At 43.1% G+C, this 19,293-nt stretch overlaps 1 protein-coding gene and 1 long non-coding RNA gene across 2 annotated transcripts; both read left to right on the plus strand.

The window, feature by feature from the left end:
- The first annotated feature begins 6,245 nt into the window (after positions 1–6,245).
- Positions 6,246–8,124, plus strand: LOC121803884 (putative late blight resistance protein homolog R1A-10). Its single transcript, XM_042203463.1, has 3 exons — positions 6,246–6,780; positions 6,829–7,623; positions 7,805–8,124. The coding sequence occupies exons 1-3, from the start codon at positions 6,246–6,248 to the stop codon at positions 8,122–8,124; spliced, it is 1,650 nt and encodes a 549-aa protein (XP_042059397.1).
- A 9,081-nt stretch (positions 8,125–17,205) lies between these two features.
- LOC121805840 lies at positions 17,206–18,436 on the plus strand. Its single transcript, XR_006051542.1, has 2 exons — positions 17,206–17,465; positions 18,143–18,436. It is a non-coding gene; the product is annotated as an uncharacterized LOC121805840 (long non-coding RNA).
- Positions 18,437–19,293: the final 857 nt, after the last annotated feature.

Consider the following 19,293-nt stretch of genomic DNA (forward strand, 5'->3'; position numbering starts at 1 on the left):
TTGAATTCTTTCAAAAGGAGTTCGGCGAGGAAGCACCTGGTCGCTTTGATCGGGCTTCCTTTTGTCTCCTTGGGATGAGCTGTCTAACGACCGTTTTCGACGGTCTGCCTCATCCGCACGAGAAAACTGGTCCGCAATGTCCCACATTTCTTGAGCTGTTTGCGGACCGCACTCCACAAGCTTTCTGTAGAGAGCTCCGGGCAGGATTCCATTTTGGAATGCCGAGATGACAAGTAGATCATTGAGATTATCTACTTGTAGGCATTCCTTATGGAATCTCGTCAGGAAATCGCTGATCTTTTCGTCGCGACCTTGACGTATAGAAAGCAGCTGAGCCGAAGTGATTCGGGCTTCCGCTTTCTGAAAGAACCTCCTGTGGAAAGCATCCATGAGATCTCGGTAGGATCTGATGCTGCCTTGAGGAAGGCTGTCGAACCACCTTCTGGCGTTCCCGATGAGCAACTCGGGGAACAGCTTGCACATGTGGACCTCATTGAGACCCTGGTTCGCCATATTATATTGATAGCGTCCCAAGAAGTCATGAGGATCCTCTAGCCCGTCATAAGTCATTGACGGTGTCCGGTAGTTCCGCGGCAAAGGAGTCCGGGTGATGTCGTCCGAGAATGGAGTCTTTAATGCTCCGTACATGGCGAACCCGACATCTCTTCGGTACGGAGGAGATGGAGTTCTCCTGTGGTTCCGGTACCGAGGAGGAACATGTCGGGGTTGAGGATTCTTTCTCCTGGAAGACACGTCACTACTGCGGTAGTGACTTTCATGTCTGGATGAGGAGGGAGAATCCGCCGTTGTCTTCTCCGACTGTTGGCTCTTCTGCAGGAAGGTTAAGAACTCCTCCTGCTTCTCGGCCAAGAACAGCTTGACAGCCTCGTTCAAATCAGGCTGCTGGGAAGACTCGGTGTGTGGACCTTTTGAGCGGCTTGCTCCTTCTCCGTGAGAACTGGAAGTAGATTTTTCACGAGGCTGCTTTCCAGGCCTATGGGCTGCTGGATTAGCTTCCTCATGGTTATCACGGACGGAGGCACGGGTGTTATGTGATCTGGTATGCATTTTTTTTTTTTTTTTTTTTTTTTTTGGTAGAAGAGGATCAAAAACTCGCTTTATCACAAATTTGGTTCTTCTTTTCCCACAGACGGCGCCAGTGATGAAGCGGCGAATTTTCGATGGTAATTAATGCACGTAAAAATAAATTACGACACAGAGGTTTTACGTGGTTCGATTTACTGAGGTAAATCTACGTCCACGGGGAGAAATGGGGGCAGGTTTGTATTGCTTGATCTGCGAATTACAGCTTACAACACTGGCCTGCTTTATGATATTCTCTCTAGAGAGCTTTTTTAGAGTTTAAAAGAAGAAGCAGAAGACCTTATCTATCTGACCTAGGTTCTATTTATACAGTGAACTAAGATCGTGGCATGCAGCATTTATTAGGTAGTGGATGTCGTGGAGATCGTGGCGACCTTGCATGGGTCCACTATCCTGCATGAGTTAATGACTGCTTGACACCACTAAATAGATCGTCGGTGTAGTGGAGGTGGAAATCTTGTATGAGTCCACTATCTCCTAGTTCGGTCGAATACTGAGACCGAACTGCTGAATTATTGCCGAGCAGCTTTTGCCGATCTGAGAGTAGAGCTTGATGCCGACCTGAGAGCAGAGCTTGATGAGTTGGCTTTCACCGAGCTGTAGGCTGGGGCCGAACTCTTTGGTTGTACCGAACTGAACTCTTTAGTCACGCCGGACTGATACTCTTTAGTCATGCCGAACTGATACTCTGTCTTGGGCTTTACTGCTGTTGGGCTTGTTTAGTACGTACTCCATCATTAGCCGAGCTTAATCGAGCTCGGCCCTCAATAATGACTTGGGCCGATGGTTGGTCCAGCCACACCAAAACCCAACAAATCTCCACCTTGGCTGCATCCACCATCCGGCCAGCCAAAACTCCACCTTCACCAAAATTCCCTCATCTTCTTGCAGTCAAGTTAACCAAGTCTAAACAATGCTCGAACTTAGCACTTGGTAGGGGTTTAGTCATCATGTCAGCTGCATTTTCAGAGGTGTGGACCTTCTTGACTGCCACCACGCCTTTGCTTATCTCATCTCTTACAAAATGAAGTTTGATGTCGATGTGCTTACTTCTCTCATGGAAAGTCTGGTGCTTGGCCAAGCTAATGGCGCTGTTGCTGTCACACAAGATAGTTACAGCCTCTTGCACCACACCAAAATCCCCCAATATTCCCTTTAGCCATTTAGCTTCTTTAACCGCTTCTGCTAAGGATATATACTCTGCCTCCGTTGTAGAGAGCGCAACCACAGATTGGAGATTAGACTTCCAACTGATTGCTGTACCAAAGAGCTTGAAGATATAGGCAGATTGGGATTTTCTGCTATCAATATTTGCAGCATAGTCTGCATCACAGTAGCCTATGAGCTCATCCTCACCGTCTGTTGTGCAGAACAACAATCCCAAATCTTGCGTGCCCACCAAATACTTCATTATCCACTTCAAGGCTTGCCAATGTGTGCTACCCGGGTCTGCCATGTATCTGCTGGTCAGGCTTATGGCGTGTGACAGATCAGGCCGAGTACACAACATCATGTACATAATACTCCCAACAATACTTGCATAAGGCACCTTAGACATCAACTTCCTTTCCTGATCATTAGCTGGTTTCTGACTGACAGAGAGCTTGAAGTGTGGACTTGTTGGAGTTGATACCTTTCTAGAGTCAATCATCTGAAATTTGATTAACATCTTCTTGATGTAGCTATGCTGCATCAACCATAACTTCCTAGCAGCTCTCTCTCTTATGATATCCATGCCAAGAATTCTCTTTGCATTTCCCAAGTCCTTCATTTCAAAAGCTTCCTCCAAATCACCATGCAAAAAAGCTGTTTCTACATCAAGTTGTTGCAATTCCCAATCTCTCCGAGCCACAATTGCCAAGAGTATCCTTATTGAGCTGTGTTTCACCACAGGAGAGAAGACCTCGGTGTAATCTATCCCCTCCTCCTGTGTGAAACCCCTTGCAACCAAGCGAGCCTTGTATCTGATACTATCATTCTCAGAGGCCTCCACCTTTTTCTTGTAAATCCATTTGCAAGAGATAGGTCTTTGTTGAATCTGTGATCTGAGAACTAGGATCCAAGTTTTGTTTTTGATGAGAGAGTCTATCTCATCCTTCATAGCCATTTTCCATTTCTCTTTGTCTTTGCTGCCAATAGCTTCCTTATAGGTGCTTGGTTCTGAGATCTCCAACTCCTCTGCAACACACAAGGCATAGTATACAAAATCTGCATCTCTGAACCTTGCTGGTGGTCTGATTTCCCTTCTGGTTCTGTCTCTGGCCAGAGCATATTGCTGAACTTGTGGCTCTGGATCAGAGACATCTGGAGTATTATCAGTAGGCTGCTCATTCTCCTCATCTGAGGACATCATTGGCCCTTGGAAATCAGCAGCATCTGAGGCTCTATGTTCTGGTTCAAGTTGATCAAAACTGACCCCAGCAGGTTCTGGAGTTGTCTCTGTCTGCAGAGTAGGCTTGAATGGCATAGTTGACTCATCAAAAATGACATCTCGACTGATGATGACCTTTTGATTTCCTTCTTCTGTGCACCAAAGTCTATATGCCTTAGCACCATCTTGGTAGCCAAGGAAAATGCATTTTAGTGCTCTAGGTTCTAGCTTTCCTTGCCTTGTGTGAGCAAAGGCTCTACAACCAAAAATCCTAAGCTTCTCATAACCTCCTAGGCTTCCATACCATCTGCCATCTGGAGTATCAAAACCAATGGCTGAGCATGGACATTTATTGATCAATTTGGCTGCTGTGGAGACAGCTTCTGCCCAGAATTTCTTAGGCACTCCAGATTCAAAAATCATGCATCTTACTCTCTCAAGGAGAGTCCTATTCATTCTCTCCGCGGTTCCATTTTGTTGTGGATTCCCCGGAGCTGTCCTATGCCTCTTCACTCCCCTTTGCACACAGAAGTTATCAAATTCCCTTGATAGGAACTCAAGCCCGTTGTCTGTCCTCAGACACTTCAAGCCATACCCTTTCTCAACTTCAACTGCCTTGTACCATACACTGAACTTGCTGAATGTGTCTGATTTCTCCTTGAGGATCCATACCCAAACCTTCCTGCTATAGTCATCTACTACACTCAAGAAGTACCTTCCACCACCTATGGAATTAACCGGGCTAGGACCCCATAGATCACTGTGACAATAATCCAGAGGTCTTGTGGAGTTGTGCTTTCCTGAGCCAAAAGGCAATTTCTTTCCTTTTCCCAGCAAGCAAGACTCACACATTTTTACACTCTCCCTATCATCACATGCAAAAACGCCCTTCTTGATCAATTCTTTAAGCCCTTTATCACCCACATGGCCTAATCTCTTGTGCCACAACACCAGATTCTGTTCCTCAGCAACATAGGAATCTCCCACAATGACCTCAGCCTCCAGATAATATAATCTATTTATCCTAGAGGCTGACATAACAATAGCACCACCATTCATAATCCTCATACTCCCACCAGAAAATACACAAGAAAATCCTTTCATTTCAAGCACACCAACAGATACAAGGTTCCTCTTAATAGTAGGTATATACCTTACTTCAGTCAGCAATTTAATAGAACCATCATGCACCTTAAAACGAATATTACCAATGCCTTTAACAACACACACCTGGTTGTTGCCGAGCAAGACTGATCCCTGTGCTTCAGTCAGGTTCTCAAACCATTTCTTGTGGCTGCATATGTGGAAAGAGCACCCGGAGTCCACGATCCAAGAGTCTGCAATGGGCTTCTCAGTCACATTCATGACCTGAGCCGGCTCCAAATCTGCTGCACAGTCAGCAGTGTTCTGATCAGAGTCGCCATTAGCTTGCTTCTTCTTTAAGGCCCAGCAATTTTTCTTGATGTGCCCAGGTTTCTTGCAATAGTTGCAAGACCTGGACTCCTTCTGATCCCACTCCCTTTGGCCTTTTCCTTTCCATTTTTCAGAACCCTGCCTCTTCCATTTTTCAGGTTTCTTGATATTGGCTTTCACGTTCAAGCTTTCCCCAGCCTGATCACGCAGTCTTGTTGAAGAACTCTGAAAATCCTTCAATTTCAGGGCCGAATACACCTCTTCATGGGTGATCTTGGAGTCTCTTCCAAGGAGTATAGCGTCCTTGAATTGTTCGAAGCTCTTCGGTAATGAATTGAGAAGCATAAGTGCTTTATCTTCATCCTTGATCTGCTCATCGATGTTCTCCAGATCATCCACGCATTTACCAAAATCTTCGAGCTGCTCCAAGATGCTCTTCGCCTCTGATATCTGGAAGGTGAAAAGCTTCTGTTTCAGATGAAGGCGATTTGCAAGAGACTTCGTCATATAGATGGACTCAAGCTTCCTCCACACTGCCGCAGCGGTCTCCTCCTTCGAAACCTCCCTCAGGACTCGATCGCTGAGACTCAGGATCAGAGTGCTATACGCCTTTTGTTGAAGTTCTTGAGCCTTTGGATCGACCTTTTCATCCGCACCCTTGGCGGTGTCGGCCTCCCTATTTTTGACGATTTCCCAAAGCCCTTGTTGCATCATCACGGCCTTCATCTTCAATCTCCATAGACCGAAGTCATTCTTGCCCGTAAACTTCTCCAATTCGAATTTCGCCGTAGACATCGCGCCGATTTCTTTCCTTTTCCCACAGACGGCGCCAATTTGAAGAGTCAAAAACAGAATCGACGCGAGATTCACGAACAAATGTGAGACGATATTATTACGAATACAAAACAAACGAAGGTGATTACAACACACTATCACTTAGCTCGCTACTCAATCGGAGAATACAACTCGATTGTGGATCACTCACCTAGCTAGCTCAAGAATCACAAAGTGTATTCACTTCTCTATCTAGTTTCTTGAATCACACGAATATGGAGAAAAACAAGATGTGAAACTGAAAACTGAAGAAACTTATTGTTGTAACTGAACGAGCTGTTCAAATACAACGGTTGTTAGCCGAGCTTAATCGAGCTCGGTGTTGGAGAAGCTTAATCGAGTTCGGTGTTAGCCGAGCTTAATCGAGTTCGGTGTTAGCCGAGCTTAATCGAGCTCGGTGTTAGCCGAGCTTAATCGAGCTCGGCCCTCAATAATGACTTGGGCCGATGGTTGGTCCAGCCACACCAAAACCCAACAATTGCAATTTGCAACAAGCTCTCCTTCCTTTGTTGAGATCTGAAAAATGGCTTACAATCTTCAACCACTCATCACCATTCTTGAAGGAATCCTTGATCCTCACCAACCACGATGGATTGTTGATGAAAACAACCCACAACTCCAATCCCTCTTCGATAAAGTTACTTTTCTTCAAAAGCTCCTTGATAGTAAGTCTTCATTCCCCAAACTAGACAGCAAAATCAGAGAAGTAGTACATGAAGCTGAAGACATCCTTGAATCCCACATGGTTGATTGTATGCTCTCTGGATCAGATTGTGTGAGGTTCACTCTTTCCACACCAGATCTGCAGCAAGTAAGACGAGATCTTGATTCTCTGATGGAGCAAGCAGAGAAGCTGTTGGAGATGGGGGATGAGAAGATGCTGCGAGAGCTTGATTCTGCTATGGAACAACTGAAGCTTGTGGATAAGAAGATGCCGTCTAGTAGTTCATCCAGTTCCAAGAGTGCTGTGGTGGTGGGAATTGATGAAGATCTGATGCAACTCAAAGATCGGCTGATCGGTCAGCAGCAGAAGAAGCTGGAGATCGTCCCCATCGTTGGTTTGGTTTGAGTAGGTAAAACCACTCTTGCTCGAAAGCTTTATGAAGATCTTTTGATTGTTGATCACTTTGCATATCGTGCTTGGGCCACTATCTCACAAGATTACAATACGCGGCAAATTCTCAAAAGCCTTCTTCGTTGCATAACTGGAAAAGAATGTGATAATCATACTGATGAGTTAAAAGATATGTTGTATAAGAGCCTGTTCGGTAGAAAATACTTGATTGTGTTAGATGATATATGGAGTACGAGATTCTGGGATGAGATGAAGATGTACTTCCCAGGCAACAACAATGGAAGTCGCATTGTGATTACCACTAGGGAATCCAATGTGGCGAACCATGCTGACTCTTCGAGATCGCAGCATCAAGTGCAACTGCTTAGCGAGTCTGAAAGTTGGAATCTACTTCACCAACTTGTGTTTGGAGAAGAGGAGTGCCCTCTTGTTTTACAAGAGATTGGTCGAAAGATCGCCAAGGATTGCGGTGGGCTTCCTCTAGCCATCAGTGTGATTGGAGGGTTACTATCTAAGATGGAAAGATCAGAAAATGTTTGGAGGAAAATTGGGGACAATGTTGTAGCAGCAATTTCTGGATCAGACGAGCGATGCTATAGTATATTGTCTTTAAGTTATAACCACTTGCCAAATCACTTGAAGCCATGTTTCTTATACATGGGAGCTTTCCCTGAAGACTATGTGATTAGTGGACCCAGACTCGTACAATTGTGGGTTGCAGAAGGATTTGTAAAATCGAACGGGGAAAGATGTTTGGAGGAAGAGGCTGAGGATTGGCTAAAGTCTCTAGTAGAGAGAAATCTATTTATGGTTAACGACTATATAAGTATGGACAACCAAAGAGATACAACATGCATGATATGTTGAGGGATCTATGCATTCAGAAATGTGATGAAGACAAGTTTATGAATGGTCCCAACAAGTTCATATTCTCTAATCGCGCCGCATGATTTTTCATGCATCAGACGAAATAGAAGATGTTAATGATTCAACACTAACTCGATCAGTTATATGCATTGATTTTTGGAGTGATGAGTTTCCATCTGATGCATTTTTTGCGGCAAGATTGCTAAGGGTGTTGGACTTAAGGGATATGCGTTTCTCTACTTTCCCAGCCGAAATATTTGAATTTGTCAACCTACGCTTCTTAGGTGTCTACTGCTATTCAAATCTACCGAGAGGAATATCAAGATTGTGGAATTTGCAAACCTTGATTGCTCCTAATTCCAAGTTTGATGAGCCAGCTGAGCTATGGAAGCTCTCTGAGTTAAGACATCTCAAAGTGAATGGAATTGAGTTGTTAAAAGATGAGGCAATGAACTTATAGTGTACTGAAGAAGCTGCAAAGTATTGTTTCAGTGAAAGTACCTAAAGATGAGGCAACAAGTTGGGATGGTTTCCTCAAAAGCGTTCCAAATATCAAAAAGTTGTTAATTGATGATAGGCTCCGAACTACATCCACGGCAATTGATCTTAGCCATCTTCACAAGCTCGAAGTATTAAAATTCTGGCGTATGAGAACTATATATCCTCTCCAAACGGTTTTGGTCATTGTTTCACAGTTATATTTCCTTGTAATATTAGAAAACTATATCTGGATGGATGTGAAATGATTTTGGGAGCGTGGAGGACTCTGTGTGCACTACATAAGCCGGAAGTTCTCATGATATATAACTGCAGTTTTGGTGAGACACTGTGTGATGCAGAGTGGGAGTTAGCAGATAGAGATGTGTTCCCCTCACTACAGTTTCTACATCTTAAACTTTTGAGTCTTGTGCGTTGGAAAGCCGATGAGACCAATTTCCCTAGACTCCGCCACCTCCGTCTATATTAGGCCATCCACAACGCTGTTCCTATACCGTTCCTTAAACCACTATTTGAGGGCCTCACTGTACTTATTTACTCCATTCCTTAACTAAGGAACGGAACCTGCAACCCTCCGTTTCTTATCGGTTCCTTAACCGTTCCTTAAATTACTATTTATTCAATTTCATTTTTTTTTTATTTCCAACCCAATTCAATTTAAATAAACACGCTTTAATAAAAAACAAACACACTTTATTAAAAATCACACAACATTAAAAAAAATTAAAACTTAAACTTAAAAAAATAAAAAACACACACACTTCAACGTGGGAAAATAAAAAAAAACTACTCCGCCGGCGAATCATCCTCCGGAGGCGGTCGAGGTTTAGGGGGAGTCGGAAGGCCAAGTTGTGCTGCCATAGCAACAATTCCGTTCCACCAGGCCGTGAATTGGGCATACGAGAAGTGGGAAGGGTCCGCCATTGTGGCGGTTATGTACGCCACCATAAGTGTGTCCGAGCCTCCCCGCGAGCCCGATCCCGAGGCCGACTGGCTTGATTCGCCTCAGCCCTTCCTCGCTCTAGCCGCCTTCGCCGGGCGTTGGATCCCCCATATTCGTCGGGCATTGGATCCCCCGTACCCCCAAACACCTGCGGTTCACCCTCGCTGGCCTCACCGGTGTCACCAGACGAGTAGTTGCCGGTCGCCGTGTGCTTCGTGCGCTTTGAGGTTGATATGAGAATGATGTTGGTTGTGTGTGAAATGAGAATGAAGTAGGAGTATTTATAGAATAAGAAAATAAAAATAAAAAAAAATAAAAAAAGTTAAAAAACGGTAATATTACCGTTATAAAAAAAATTTTAAAAAATCAATTTTTTTTTAAAAAATAATTATTGCGTCAGCAGGTGACGTGTCCCACTCGCGGGCCGGCGAGTGGGACTCACGCACGCCGCGGAGAGCGCCACGTCGCCGAAGCGCGTGGCGGCACAGACCGTGCCGCGTTTCGTTCCGTCGGCACCCGGCACGGAATGGGAACGGAACCGGGACGAAACCATGCGCCGCAACGCGTTCCGCGACGAAACCGTTCCGGCGGAACGGCACGCGGAACGCCGGCGGCCCGCGTTGCGGGTGCTCTTACTGCGACGATCTAGAGGAAATCCCAAGCGGCATTGGAGAAATCCCAACACTCCAATTACAATTCTGCAGCGAATCTGCAGTGGCCTCAGCAGAAAGGATTGTAGAGGAGCAATCTGAAAATGGAAACAACGACCTCAAACTTCGCATCAAAAAGAGGTCTGATTTCAAAAGGTACTTAACCATTTCTTTAACTTGAAGAAAATTTTGAATGCTTAGTTGTATCACTTGTATGCAGCACTGTGATTTTGCTCGCGCATTCATGCATACAATTTTCTATCGGAGATTAATTTCATATAAAAATGTATACACAAGCTTTAAATGAGGATTTAATATTAGTTATTAAGTAGTACATTGTAGTTTGATAGTGTATTTCACTGAATTTGTCTTACAAAGATCAAGTGGATACTACTATTATATCTGATAATATTTTAATTATTAATTTATAGTTTCATGGGAACCTTAAATACATATACACTAAGATTTCCAAAAAGTATTAGAATCTTATTATTTAATACGAGAACACTTAATTAACTCTAATAAGCATATTAATTAAATGCTCTACTTTTTATTTAAAATAGAAATAATTGTAAGTATTTTGGGGTGAACTGAAATAGAAAAGTGTGAGTAGCATTAAACAAAGGGAGTAGTTTGTGATCATATAATGGTTTAATCGATTGTGTTTGCCCTATAAATTAGTTTCCCATCAATATGTTGATAACAGTGCCCGGATAATGCTCATAATTTGTGGTGTTAATGCTAATGCTAATGTCAATTATCTGTGATGGTAATGCCATGTTGATGCTATTTCTAATGTTAATACTAATGCTCTATTAGGGTTAATGCCAATACTAATGCTAATGATGTGTGATGTTAATGCCCTGTTAATGCTAATGATAATGTTAAAACTGATATTAATGCTGATAATAACAATTTTTGCTCTTAATGTCATGTTAATGCTTATTCCAATGTTAATGCTTTGTTAATGTTAGAGCATCCACTACAGGGGCCCGCCGCCCCGGAAGCGGCTAAGCCGCGCCTGACTATAGTGGGCGGGGCGTCCGCCCCGTAGCGGACAAAAAAAGTGGGGCAGAACATGCTTCCGCGACAACGCGGCGAGGACACACCGGTGCGCGTCCGGCGCGCCTGCCTATTGCACGTCCGCGGTGGCGCGGCGGTCGCAGGATTTCTTTTTTTCATTTTTTTATTTTTTGAAGTGAAGAAGAAGATGGGTTGAAGAAGAAGAAGATGGGTTGATGAAGGAGATGGATTTTTTATTTTATTTTTTAAAATGTGGCTAAAAAAGTGTCTACTATTGCTGCGGAAACTTTTTTTGTCGCCGCGGACAAATAAGAAATATAATTAAATATATAATACAAAAAATATATTAAATTTAGTAAATCATAAAATACAATTAATATATCACAAAATATTAAACCATATAGATAATTAGTTCTATATAAATATAAATATATTAAAATTTAGTAAATATAATTAAATATATAAATTATAGTGTAGATAAAAATCAAATATTTCAGGTATTGAAATAGATAAAGCTCATATTAATTCAAAAAAATTTATGTGGTAAAAGAATATTATAATTAAATACGAATCATTACAGATAAGAATATTCATTAATACCAATAGGATATAAAAATTAAATAGTATATACTATAAAAATATTTATTCATAGTAAATAATGAACCTTATATGGAAATAATAATATTAGTAACAAGTAAAGTATTATTAAAATTTAGAGAATGATAATTATATATATTATAATTAACAATTATATTAAATAATATAAAATTAAAAAGAATTACTCCATTTGTCCTCCAAAATTTGTCACCATTTGCTCCGGCACGAGTTTTAAGAAATGTAATAGAAAGTGGGTTGAAAAAGTTAGTGGTAGGTGGAACCTACTTTTATATATGAAATAAAATCTTATACATATGAAATTATTGAACAGTAAAGTATGGAGCATTCCTGTAAAATGAGCTTTGTCTTTAAATTCCTAATCAATCAAAGTCATTAATGAATCTATAAATATACTTTCATTTTCTACTCAATTTTGCCATCACTCTCCTTTTACCTCTCTCTGCAAAGTTATCGCAAAATCAGCTAAATGTAAGAGCATCTCCAATGCCGGCGTCAAAATCGCGACGCCGATTTTTCGCCGACGCCGGTTCTGACGCCGAACCATTGGAACCGGCGTCGGCGAAATCGGCGTCAAAATCGGCGTGGCCATGCCGATTCGCGCGATGACGCCGGTTCCGACGCCGATCCTCACGGCGCCATTGTGGGTCCCGGATCGGCGTCAAACCGGCGTCAGATTTTATTTTTTATTTTATTTTTCTTTTGAAAACACTATATATACGCGCTTTGAACGTCATTTTCATTCGCACCACTTGTTTTAACGAGTACTCTCTCTCTACTTTACTTTCTGTACAAGATCAATTTAAGAAATGAGTAATGCCGGTGGTAGTGGTGGGGATGCGGATGAGTACGAGCGTATGATGAACGAAGAGCTAGATGCCTATACGAGCCGTGAGGTTGATCGATGGATGCAGAGTTATATGCAGCCGGCGGCACCTCGCCCACGACCAGTTGTCCACCGTCGACAAGTGGTTGATCGTGATCATGAAGCTGCACATCAACGCCTATTCACAGATTACTTCGCAGAGGAGCCGCGTTTTAACGCCAACCATTTCAGGCGTCGTTTTAGGATGAGGCGGGACTTGTTTATGCGTATTGTTAACACTTTGGAGCAGCGATATCTGTATTTCCGCTTCAGGCACGATGCGGCTGACAGACCCGGCCACACCCCTATTCAACAGTGCACTGCGGCAATCAGACAGTTGGCCTACGGCACCGCGGCAGACATGTGGGACGAATACCTCCACATCGGTGAGACGACTGCCATCGAATGTATGAAGTATTTCTGTCAGGGCGTGATCGAAGTATTCGGTGATCAGTATCTCCGAAAGCCTACCCCCGAAGATTGCCGGAATCTGCTGCGGATGCACGGGGATCAGCATGGGTTCCCGGGAATGTTAGGCAGCATAGATTGTATGCATTGGGAGTGGAAGAACTGTCCCGCTGCCTGGAAGGGGTTTTACACGACCGGCTACAAGGGAAAAAATCCCACGATGATCCTCGAGGCCGTAGCTGATTACCGGTTGTGGATTCGGCATGCGTATTTTGGGATAGCCGGTTCGAACAACGACCTAAACGTCCTCAACTCGTCGCCCCTTTTCAACGAGCAGTGCCAGGGCGTCGGTCCGGCCATCAGTTTTGTCGCCAACGGCAACCAGCATGATATGGGCTACTACTTGGCGGATGGGATATACCCTAGGTGGCCCGTCTTAGTGAAGACGATCCGGTGCGCATCAGATGCAAAGAAGGCCTACTTTGCGACGCGGCAGGAGTCGGCGCGAAAGGACGTGGAGCGCGCATTTAGTGTGCTTCAGGCTCGATGGGCTGCAGTTAAGGGACCAACGCGTTTGTGGAATGTCGACTGCATTGCTGATATAATGTACGCCTGTATTATCATGCACAACATGATTGTCGAAGATGAAGGTGTACAACTGACTGATTGGGCCAACGACGATAATGAGGCCGGTCCAAGCCACGGCGTCGCCACCGCCAACGTACGAGGTGGGGTACCTCACGATGAAGAAGCCCTCCTCCAAGCACATGCCGACATGCGTCAGACGGAGGCTCATATTCGACTCCAAAAGGATTTAGTTGAAAAGTTGTAGGCGCGGAGGATTGCAAGGCGTTAGTTTTTATGTAAATTTATGTAATTTTTTTAAATGTATTTTTTTTAAATTATTGTACTTTTTGAAATTTTAATAGTATTATTCAATTTAAATGTATTTGTCTAGTAAATTAAATTTCGTATGTTGATACAAGTGTAAATTAAATTATATAATTGTTATTAGTGATGTGGATAGGTAGTGTGAAGGCTATGTGAGGGCTATTTGATGTCCAGTTGATGTGGCAAGCTGATGTGGCAGGAGAATTGTAGTGTTGATGATGTGGCAGTGTGAAGGCTATGTGAGGGCTATTTGACGTCCAGTCTTACTGGAGATGCTCTAATAATTATGTGACATAAAAATGGACAGACAACCAAAAACGACACTCACAAAAGTCAAGTTTCAGTCAATCAATCCGTAACAGCTAAATTGTTCAGTTGTCAACCCACCACGATTTGATAGAATTCGAACCAAAGGTATTCCGGTCCAGTCCATGCGTAGATTAGAGTGTTCACTGTAAGGCGCCAGACGCCCAACTCTAATAATCCCATCCCTTTTTTGTCCACGGCCCCAGTTTTTTTTCCACTACCAAAAAAAAGGTTTCCGTCACTATAGACGGACACTTCCAATGGCCCCGAAATTTTATAACCAATTTTCATTTTAATTTTTTCGTTTAGTTTCAATCAATTATAATTAAATCATCGGAATGTAAATAATTAGAAAACGATATAATTGTGACTGAATATTCATTGTATTGGAAACAGTAAAATTATACAACGAACATTTAAAACAACATACAAATAAAAACGCCGCCACCGTCTAGTCGGTGGCGGAGTCGGATTCCTCATCTTCTTCTCCGCCTCCCTCGCTGGAGCCAGCCGCCCCTGCCCCTGGAGCCTCATTAGCCAAGCCTAGACGGCCCTGGATCCGACTTATGAGTTTCAAGTATATATCCTTGATGAACGGGTCGGTTGTGGCCTCGTATTTGCTGCAGACGTCCTGCAGTTGTTGCATTAACTGCACATTGAGGTTCTCCCTTAAGGCATCGTGGGGACCAGGGACCCTGGGCTGCGGTATAGGGGCGGGATGCGCGATCCAGACGCAGCCGACGATAGGCGGGAGGAGCTTCCCGCCACTCTGGCACTGCGGATAGAGGCATGTTGTCCCGGAGGGCATGCGCGTCTAGAGTGTGTAGCGGAGGGCTCTTCGGCTTGCTCGTCGTCCTGGTCGAATGAGTGCGAGCCACTGATGTTGTCCCTGGCTATGTTGTGTCTAGTACGCTTCGGCCCAGGAGCTCCAGCCCGCTCTTGCGCACAGATGGCCTTGAATTTCGGGCAATACTCGAGAACTAGATACTCCTCCCACATTGTGAACTTCGGCTAGCCCTCCGTGTTGTATTGTCCCATAGACAGTGCCTTCATGTCGGCTTCGCTTCGGCCATTCTCAGCATTGAGCAGGTTGTTCTGGTATATGCCCGCGAACCGCTTGGTGGCTGGCAGAATCCTAGACCACTTTTTGCGGAGCTGTTCTCCATCACGCGGTCTGGCGCTTCCAAAAGCTCTGCTCGGTCTGATCGGTGCCCACTATGGGGGTCCGATGTGACGGCATCACACGCCCTCACCACAGCAACGGACTCCGCTTTGGTATAGTGCGTGCCTCGTGTGTGTGGCTTCCGGCGCCGCTGCCTCCTTGCCCTCGCCACCGCCACTGCCGACGCCACTGCTCGAGCCGCCACCGCCGCTGCCCCGAGCCGCCTCTGCTGCCACCGCGACTGCCTCTTCCGCCGCCGCCACCGCCACTGCTTCCACCTGCCGAGTCTCTTCGGAAAGGGCGTTTCCACGCGTGTTGCCGGCGTATCCGGTACGCCGGAACTGAGCAGACCCATCATGGTATCCAGTGCATTTTGATTTGCTTCGGTGAAAGAAGATTAGTTGGATTGGAAAAGGGTCTCCGGACGCGGCTGGTTAAACGCGTCGAGGTTGGGTCTGTAATCTCCAAACGCCGAGTGACTCAGATTCCGCTGAAAAGGTTGGGGCGTGGGAGAAGACCTCCACGGCTGAGATGGAGGAGGAATTGGACTCAATGCCCACGGCGGGGGAGATTGACTCCAACTCCACGGCTGGGACGGAGAGCCGCCATATCCATACGACTGAGAAGGATAGCCACCATATCTCGCCGGCTGAGAAAGATTGCCGCCATATCCCGATTCGTGCGAGCCGGGTGATTCGTCGTCTCCACCGTGCATTTTTAGAGAGTGAAAGTGTATATAGTGAATGAATGGAGAGTGCGTGAAAAGGTGTAAAATGGGTGGTGGAGGAGTGGTATTTATAGGGTTAATTTCGAAGAAAAAAAAATTCGAAGGGGGCGGCCGGCGCGCCTATAGGCGCGGCGATCGGGGACCGACGCATCCTCGCCCATTTCTCGCCGAAACCTCATCCGGCCCGGCAAAATTTGTCCACCTAGGGGCGGACGTCCTCCACACTATAATCCGGCGGGGCGGCGGTGGGAAGGGGACGGCCGGCGCGCCACCCCCATAGTGGACACTCTTAGTTACGCAATCGTAATCGGTGACATTAACTAACCGATCCATATGCTTGACTTGCATAGGCATCTTGTTAAGCACACTATACCGCCGTGCGTTTTTTAGAAGAACGCGTCGTTTCCGCCTACTTTTACAGTTCAAAAATCGGTGGACTAAGGTCGTGGTTTCTAAACGAACAACTTCAGTATGTTCTCTACCGTCATGTAGACCCGGTGGCACTAAGATTGGGATTTTCTCATCTAAACGAACAACAAATTCACCAAATAACAGAGCACGCATGACTCATATAATTAAGATACAGAGTGAGGTCAAATAAACCTTCAAAAATCCAAGACAACATATGTTTCAAAGACACATACCTTCTTCAAATGGATCTACACCGACTCGCCGTGTAATGACGTCAGGGGCTGCCTACTGCTACAACCAAAAGGGATCTGAAATTGAAATCAGATTCCCATAAGTTACAACACACAAATATAGCTATGGTTTACAGACAAAGGTAGCAAAATGACAGTACCGACAACTAACTCCGACGTCGAGAATACAGACGCCGTCAGTGTGGAAGCTCTTGAATCGAAGAGTAGAGAAAGAGAACAATGAGATGTGGAATGAGAGAGAGACAGAGAGAAGAGAGAAAATCGAGAAAGTTGCAAATGGGAAGGTACTCCGGGGGGAGGGGGAATTCAAAATTTTCAAGGACAGCTTGGTCATTTCCACTCCAAATCTTTAACACTGTAGCTGACAAGATTTCTTATATCAACCTCCTTCCGTGTTTTAATTTCGACCAAAAGCTGCATCAACAGTGCGGGCCGGTGCATTTCTCGAGGGCCGACCATATATATGTAATGACCATCGAACCACCATAAATGCACGGATTTGACCCCAATCATGTCCAAAAAAGAGTCACCAAACACGCCCTAAATATAGTTAAAGTTAAAAGAAAATAAAGTTAATATACATATGATTCTTTTTTATATTAGTCTCTCAGTTACTTTACTTTCTCTCAATTTTAACTATTTTTACCATCTTCGTAAAATAACGGTTGAAAAAAAACGTCTCACTTAGAGTGTGTTTGGTTGGTTTGTTAGTCTTCCTAACTGGGTCATATATGTATATATCTGTTGTTTGGTTGGACTGTTTTAATATGGACTGAGTTTTTGGCGCCAAAGCCCGGCAAAAAATGCCCATTTATTGAGTTACCCAATCTTCCCATCTCACCTCATTTTACGTTTCTGACTAGTTGAGTAATGAATTATTGAGTGGAAATTTTCCTAATAACCCTAGGGTTTAGGTATTTTCCCTTCAATTCACAACTACGAAATCTTCCAAGATCTCTTCCTTCTTCAGTCGGCGACGATATACACGGTGACCCAAGGAGAAAGCTCACTAAATCCGGCAAGGGCGGCCATATCCAACGACAATGACGAGGTTAGGTTTTTCTAAATTAGCTTCCTACATATTCGCGTTTTTCCCCTTTTCCGAATATGTATGTGAGGGGAAATGCACCCAAAATTGAATTATGAGATTCAGCAATGGATTACTCGCATAATCCATACAAAATTCACCCAAAAATTGGATTTCATTCCACTTCCAGAAAATATGACGTAATTGGATTTGTTAATATGGATGTTTTATGTTCCAATTTTTGTAGGTTTCATATTTTATATGTGCAAAATCCATCTACTAATCAGTAATTGAAGTTTTTGTGAAATTTTGGTGAACCCTAGTTACATGAATTTAAACTATGTTCTGTGTTCAACTCTGTATGATGTGTATGTTTCCAATTTTTATTGGTTTCATAGTTTATGTGGGCAACCTCATGAAGATGGATTCAATGTTAAACAAATTATATTGATTGAAATTTTCAGTATTTTTTTGTGAATTGTCGTGAATTAACGAAAAAGTAGCTATTGAAATCTTGAATTATTAGTCCAGTCTAATTTTGTTTATGGCACTCTGATTTCTTCCCCAATTATGATAACCAAATTGTTTGAACAGTTTTGTTTGAGTATGGTGGTATGAATAATTATCTTGTTCCATTATGTCTAAACTAATGCTATATTGTTCCATTTTCTTGCTCTACGATGGTTCGAACTTCTAAAAAGGACAAAAATGTGGTGCATATGATGGAGGAGATTATAAGGAATTATCTTGTTGTTCGACTATGTATCATTCACCTCATACTCAGACGATTGGGCCAACACAAAAAGAGGAAGAGAATTCAAATTGTACTACCGTATAGGATCGTCGGCAGCTTAATTTACAAGCTGCGGCGGCTTGTAAAACAAAATAGGGTGAAACTTTCTAATTATGATGTATTAGGTCATTGGAGGTTATTATTGTAAATACAAAAAAAATTAGTGGGTAAAAATGTCATTTCTCTGTCTCACTTTGTAGTATATGGATACCAAACAACATATACCAAATATCAAGAAATGATAAATTTGAACCAAACAAGAGATGTAGTTTTTGTAACATAAGAAAAAGGTTTTCATTTCTTGCTCAACATAATTTCTTAAGAAATGCAAAATATGAACCAAGCACTTGTGAGATAAAGAGAGTATCATTTTTTCTTTATCAATACTAGAGAACTTCTTCCATCTCACCATAAGTGAGGCATGTTCTTTTTTGGATCGTTCCACTACAAATGCAACATTTTCTTTTACGGTGAAAAAATAATATTCTATCTCTCTTTTACGGTGAAAGAGAGATAAAGAGAGTATCATTTTTTCTTTATCAATACTAGAGAACTTCTTCCATCTCACCATAAGTGAGGCATGTTCTTTTTTGGATCGTTCCACTACAAATGCAACATTTTCTTTTACGGTGAAAAAATAATATTCTACAAATGCAACATTTTCTATCTCTCTTTATCAATACTAGAGAACTTCTTCCATCTCACCATAAGTGAGGCATGTTCTTTTTTGGATCGTTCCACTACAAATGCAACATTTTCTTTTACGGTGAAAAAATAATATTCTATCTCTCTTACTTTATCATCTATCCTACTTTTTCTTTCTACTAGTACCATTTTCTAACTTTCTGTCTTCATTTAATCACTAAATAACACTACCAAAAAACATGTGCGTAAAAGAAATGTGTACATGTGATACGACGGAGGAGGAAGTATTACTTACTTCATTCATAACTATTATATTAATTTTATATTTTAATTTTGATACATCTAATAAAATTATCTTACATTTATTTATAGAATTTTCTTATAATTTTTATCATTTATCTCGCACCTTATTCA

This window comes from Salvia splendens, chromosome 5 (assembly GCF_004379255.2).
Source record: "Salvia splendens isolate huo1 chromosome 5, SspV2, whole genome shotgun sequence".
In the NCBI taxonomy this organism is placed as follows: Eukaryota; Viridiplantae; Streptophyta; class Magnoliopsida; order Lamiales; family Lamiaceae; genus Salvia; species Salvia splendens.

Coding starts and splice junctions, on each gene's coding strand:
- LOC121803884 (XM_042203463.1), top strand. CDS start 6,246: ATGGCTTACAATCTTCAACCACTCATCACCATTCTTGAAGGAATCCTT. Junction 6,781..6,828: donor GGAGATCGTCCCCATCGTTG/GTTTGGTTTGAG, acceptor AGCTTTATGAAG/ATCTTTTGATTGTTGATCAC. Junction 7,624..7,804: donor TATGGTTAACGACTATATAA/GTATGGACAACC, acceptor TAACTCGATCAG/TTATATGCATTGATTTTTGG.